This window comes from Populus nigra, chromosome 2, assembly GCF_951802175.1.
Source record: "Populus nigra chromosome 2, ddPopNigr1.1, whole genome shotgun sequence".
Classification (NCBI taxonomy): Eukaryota; Viridiplantae; Streptophyta; class Magnoliopsida; order Malpighiales; family Salicaceae; genus Populus; species Populus nigra.
Window position 1 is genome coordinate 36,914,114 of NC_084853.1, and position 6,143 is coordinate 36,920,256.

Consider the following 6,143-nt stretch of genomic DNA (forward strand, 5'->3'; position numbering starts at 1 on the left):
CTTGAGTCGGGTCGACCACCCGGCCGGATTTCAAAACTCTGGCTAGTACGTGTTCCTAAGGTTTGCCACCAAGTTTCGAACCTGGATTTGTTCATTTTTTGGCTAACTTTATTTTTATCTTTTATCTTCTTTATTTTTTTTCAAGTTTTTTTTATAAACTTTGTTCTATTTTTTTTCTTACCTATTATTTTATCCTTTTAACTTCTTCTTTTTTTTTGTTTTTTTTGTTATGATATGATTTTAAAAAAATAAAGTTATTAAACTAGTTGATTTCATAGCATAAATCATAAGTTTTGTTATTTAAGCTGCATAACCCAGGTTAATTCAATATTCTCGTCTCAATATTTTTTTTAAAAACAGATGACATCTTGAATTATTATTTTTTAAAGCCTTTAATTTATTTGGAGTTTATCTTCATAATATTTTTCGATTTTGTTTTTGTAGGATTAATTTGTTCTAATTTGGTTTTTAAAGTGTTATCACAATCTTATTATCCGAATTGTGGTTTGGCAGTTTAACTCATATCGATCTAATATGTCACCGTTTCAATATTTATTTTTAAAAAATATCACCTAGAATAGTGAACCTCCTGCCCAGTTTTTTTTTTTTAATTCTCAAATTTTTTTTCCTTTTAATTGCATCATTTTACGCTTTGATTATATGAAATTAAACTCCAAATTAAAACGAGGAGAAAATACATGGCTTACCCTAAATTCATGAAAATTTTTATTGTGACTCAAAAATTTATTTTGTTCATTTTTCAATTTCTATGTTAGAGAGATGAGAGTTGTTAAAAATCTGTGAAAGAGAGAGAAAGTGATTAGTTGTCACAATGCTTACAACAAAAATGTCAAACTTGATGTCGATGAGGTCTATTTAACTACAAGAGTGTGATGGTTGTGGCTTTTTTTAAGGCCCTCATATGTTTGGCCACTCAGGTCCGCGTGCGTAGCTTGACTTGTTTTTGTATAAAAAATTTGAGCATTGAGTGTTTTTTAAGATTTTTTTTATTGTTTTTTTAAATTTTATTTTTTTAATATTGAGTTGATTTTGAATTGGTCTTCATTTTTTATCATATAATTAAAATAAAAAAAAATATTATTGAGCTCATTTGAATTCGTAACCCAAGTCCCCGAGAGTTAATCTTGGTTAACAAGAATCGATCCAATATATCATTATCTTGATGTTAAAAAAAAAACGATGTGAGCTTCAAATAGTTTTTTAAAAGTCAAACCCTTTTTTTAACATTCGTCCAAATTGCCTATTAGCTTCTGTGTTTTGTTTTTGTTTTTTATGTTATTTTTTTATCTTTGAATTTGTCAAGTATACTGTGTCATATTAAGACAAACCTCACATAATTTATTTGTAAATCCAGACTTGACAAGAACTCGAGTTAGAAGTTTCAAGTTTGATTCGCCGGATCAGATTTAATAATAACATCAAAAAATTCTTGCAACTTAAATATGTTTTATAAATTTTTTTTAATTTAACTAGAAGCATAGCACCAAAAATAAACTAGCAATAATAAAATACACGGGAATTATAGAAATTCAAATGCCATTTAAAAAAGTTACAACATACACAATCGTTACGAGTGTTTGTGTGGTTGTTGAATTAATAAGTTAGCAATTTAATTGATAAAAACTAAATTGAAATACCAATTATAAAAATAAATAAATAAATAAAAGATAATTGGTATCTTTATACCTCCTAAAAAACACCCGAAAAACACACAATCCGTCATTTTGGTTAAACAACCACATAAATTACATTTACAGAGTCTAAAGTGAGAGCTAGTTGATTGAGAAATGGTAAAAAAGTGAGCTTCAACACAAAAAAAAATATAAAAAATGATTGCCAATTGTTTAATGTATTTTTTGTTGAATGAATTTATTAAAATAAAATAAAAAATGTAATTCAATATGTTTATTGTTTTTATTTATTTTTTCTCTCTCTGGCTTGTTTCCAAATGTCAATTTCCCCTACTGCAAATTCAATAGAACGAGTCAACTCATGAAAACTTGGCTGATGAAAATTATTGCACTTTCACCTTCCCTTGATTGAAAACTTTTAACCGGAGATTGCTTCCATTAGCATAGCAATAATAGTAATATTTATTTCCGATAACAGGGAAGGATGAGGAAATTAGATCGAGTACCGATGATGGATAATCAATCTGTAATTAATTTTCCATCAGATTACATTACAGAAGCATTAGCTCCTGGAAGGTGCTCATGGCAGTAACTGGCAAATCCAAAATCAAATTAATGCCCTTTTTTTCTTTTCCATCTGGTAGGAAAAAAGCTGAATTTTTAGGCAAGTTTGCGCAAGCAAACTGTGCTGGCTCTCCCCATCCAAAGTCTGAACACTCAATTGGAAGACTAGTCCATGAAGAAACTATAAATTGGGAGTGTAAACCGAAGTCCTTTGCTCTCATCACTTCAAGGTAATCAATCCATGACCTGACAAACTCCTCATTCACCATTTTTATTCCATTCTGCACTTCTTCCACTGCAAAAGATAGTGGGTTTTTAATCAATTCTCCTGCCCTGCCACGGCAAGTGCTTAATGCAATTCCGTTGCCAAAGTATCCTTTGGGAAGTGGTGGATTAAGCTTGGATCGAACGTCGAGTATTAACAGAAGTGGAGTTGTTTGATCAGGATTCATCTGCAGTGCCATGCATCGAGCACGCCACACAAAAGCTGTGAGCGCTGTGAAGGTTGAGCAGCTTTTGATGGTTCCGTCCTCCATTGCCATGTTCTTCAGTATTGCAAGCTTGTTGGAATCAAACAGGAAGCATTTCGTCAGAATCTGCTCTCCTTGAAATGGATTTGATATGTTTGATACGTTACTGGTTTCTGCAGGAGCGTACTGGCCGAAAGGAAAATCAATTTTAGGAGGTTGTCTAGACCTCAAAATTGATCTATCAAGAACTGGTTTAGTGGTTAACGGCATTCCTCTGGCTGTTTCAGACCATGATTTGATAAACTCCATTGCTGATATCCCATCAACTATGCAGTGGCTAATTGATAATCCGAAAGCAAAACCTCCACACTTGAACCTTGTAACCTGTAAAGGAAAACTTGGCAAGCATTTAACTACTACATTAATTCAGACAGACAAAACGTGCAAAAAAGAACAAAAAAATGCACCTGTGCAGTCATTAGAGGCTTTTCCAGTATGTTCTCAGGATCTGGAGATATATAGACAAGCTTCCCTGCTGTTTGATCATCAGTAATTACTTTAACGTCAACTTGATCCATGTTACAATTTGCTCTTGCTTCCACAAACAACGCCCCTTCATTTGTACACTTCACATTATACTTCCCATCAGATCCTAATCTTAATCTCCCTGCGAGAGGGTAATAATGCACCAGAATCTTGGCCAGAGATTGTTTAAATGTGTCACTGAGGGTGTCGCGACTGCCTCCCCCTTTCTTTGCCTTGTACAAGTACACTGTTTCCACGGAATGAGTGGCCACTTGATCAAGATTGGATAAGAAAAAAAACCCACTATGAGTCCTTGTTTCAGGTTCTATGAGAACGGGTTCTGACTTCTTAACTGAAAGCTGGTCACCTCCATGTTTTCCCGTTCCTTCCATGGAAACACAAGCACAACCTGCAGGACACTTTATATGAAATTTAACCATAAACAACTGAAGAGACGAGAATTAATGGAGACAGAATGTATCATAAAACTGCTAAATACCACCTTTACACACAACTATGGTTATGATTCTTCTTTTTCTATTTTCTGATAGCTGATGTGTCTTTATTACCTTGCATGTATGGAATGACAAACTACACTCTGCATTTTATACGCCACTTATTCCAGTTCTTTCATCAGTCGATCAATTACTCAAAGTCGATATTGGTTAATTGAGCAGTTAGGTCTGCATTTAGTAGCTGACATTTAGAGTTGCCTTGCACTCTATAAATTACTGTTTTACTGTTAAAATAAATGCGTATAGGTTAGGTTTAAGATTTGGATTATCAGGCCCCCAAGGGCTCATGATATGCACGCATAAATTATAGTTTTAAAACTCGGTCTGATCGTCTTGGGTTTGGAATCAGGCCGGTTCTAAGTAAAAACCAACTAGAAATTTGGTCCGACAAAACCCGGTCGATCCGGGTAAACCTAGCTGAGACCCGAATTTATATATATATATATATATAAAAACACACACACACACACGTAAAACAACGTCGTTTTTGCCTTTTACTGTTAAATGGTTTGACAATAAAAGATCAAAACGATGAAAACAAAAATGTAAAAACCTAAATTACATAATCTCATAAATCTTCAAAGCCATTTCTGTTGCGATTCGCGAAGAAGAGCAGAGAAGCAGAAGAGGTCAAGGCAAGCTATACCAGTTCAAATCTGTGAATAAGGTTAGATGAAGCTGATATTGCATGTTTCTCTTAACGACTCTCCTTCTTTCACTCTCTCTCTCTTCTTTATTCTCTGTCTCTATTCTGAACTTGCAGTGCTTGATTAGTTGATTTGGTATCAATTCTTTCTTAAACCCAGATGATTTGGATGAAATGGTTGGGTTGCTTAATGAGTTAGTTAGATTGTTTACTGGTGTTTATATTTCTACTATATATATTTTTTAGTTTCATTGGATCTTCAATGTTTATTTTCAGAGGAAAAGGATCATGACTTGATCCTATATTTATTTGTTATTGGTGGGTTTTTCTAATGTTTGTGTCCTTGTAATTTACATATTTTCAAAGTACTGAAATGTTTATCTATCTTGTTCTTTTATATTCTATTTTACATTTTTGTTTAAAAAATGTAAAAAAAAATTAAAGATTATGACAAGATTAATGATTAAAAAAAGACAATTTTTAGAATAAATTAACATTCAATTAATCATAATCAAATTAAAGACTAGATGATTAGTTTTTGAAACAAGGAGTAATTAATTTATTTCTCAAAACTCGAGAGACTAATTTACAATCCACTTTTAAGGAAATAAAGATTTATTGGCATAAAATTGATATGGAGGCTTTGCATTTTGGAGGCCCAAAGTTAAGTATCAAATTAACCTAATCAAATCACCTAATGTTCATTCCTGCCAAATTAACATAGAAAATTATTAAAATAATAAAAACAATATCTTCCAGGTCTCATTAACCTTAACTAGTATTATTTAGCAAGATTTAATCCAATAATATAATTTAAAGTTATGAGTGTTTTTATGAGATTATATATTTGACATGTATGATATTTTTACGGGTTTTATCTTATTTATTTTATTCTTAAACATGCATGCAATAGATTCCATGTCACTTATTATGTGAAGGGTTTTTTCAAAGAATACATACAAGTTGTGTTGTTTTTAACAACACAATCTGTATATTTAAAAAAAAAATTATGCTACTGAGAACAAAATAATCTATCTATCAGAGCTATTTTTCTTTTCTTTTTTTAGAATTGCTTAAGTAATAATTTTATAGGGACATGGTGGGATAAATTAGGCAATTAACGAGTAAAATACAAATAAATAACACAAAAGAAAAAAAACAACTTAGTAAAATAACACAGTTTTAAATGTTGCAGGTGGGAATGGCGACATTTAATTAAATATCATAATTAAAATTTTAATTGTTATTGCAATATATAACTGTAATATCTATTTAAATTCAAAATTAATCGATCAACTGGGAATTTTTTAAAATCTAAAAGTACAACGATCTTGGTAGAAATAATGGACACAGAATGAATCATAAAAATGCTTAATGGCACCTTTACACACAACTATGGTTATGATTCTTCCTTTTTTATATATAGTTAATGTGTCTTTATTACCTTGCTCGTATGGAATGACAAACTAGACTCTGCATTTTATACGCGACTAATTTGCTTAATTGAGCAGTTAGGTCTGCATTTACTAGTTGACATTTAGAGCTGCCTTGCACTCTACAAATTACTGCTTTACTGTTAAAATTAATAAATGCGTATGGGTTAGGTTTAAAATTTGGATTGTCAGGCCCCCGAGGGCTGGTGGCATGCAGGCATAAATATTAGAGAGCTCAGAAGTCAGAGGATTCTACAGGATTAAGCTCGGGTGGCAACTGCACCATTAGGGAGTCTTTGGCATTTCGTTTCAAAAGCTCTTTTAATTATGATCACCAA

The 6,143-nt window shown here is 32.0% G+C and overlaps 1 protein-coding gene across 1 annotated transcript; it reads right to left on the reverse strand.

The window, feature by feature from the left end:
- Positions 1 to 2,203: 2,203 nt before the first annotated feature.
- LOC133682950 (omega-hydroxypalmitate O-feruloyl transferase-like) lies at positions 2,204 to 3,603 on the reverse strand. The gene is made up of 2 exons (XM_062106477.1): positions 3,154 to 3,603; positions 2,204 to 3,070 (listed from the first exon to the last, which is right to left on the reverse strand). The coding sequence occupies exons 1-2, from the start codon at positions 3,601 to 3,603 to the stop codon at positions 2,204 to 2,206; spliced, it is 1,317 nt and encodes a 438-aa protein (XP_061962461.1).
- Between the last annotated feature and the right edge of the window lie 2,540 nt (positions 3,604 to 6,143).

Bases quoted from the DNA above. Each gene is read 5' to 3' on its own strand.
- LOC133682950 (XM_062106477.1), bottom strand. From the start codon at position 3,603: ATGGAAGGAACGGGAAAACATGGAGGTGACCAGCTTTCAGTTAAGAAG. The intron at 3,071-3,153 runs GTGCATTTTTTT...TTTCCTTTACAG, and splicing joins AGCCTCTAATGACTGCACAG to GTTACAAGGTTCAAGTGTGG.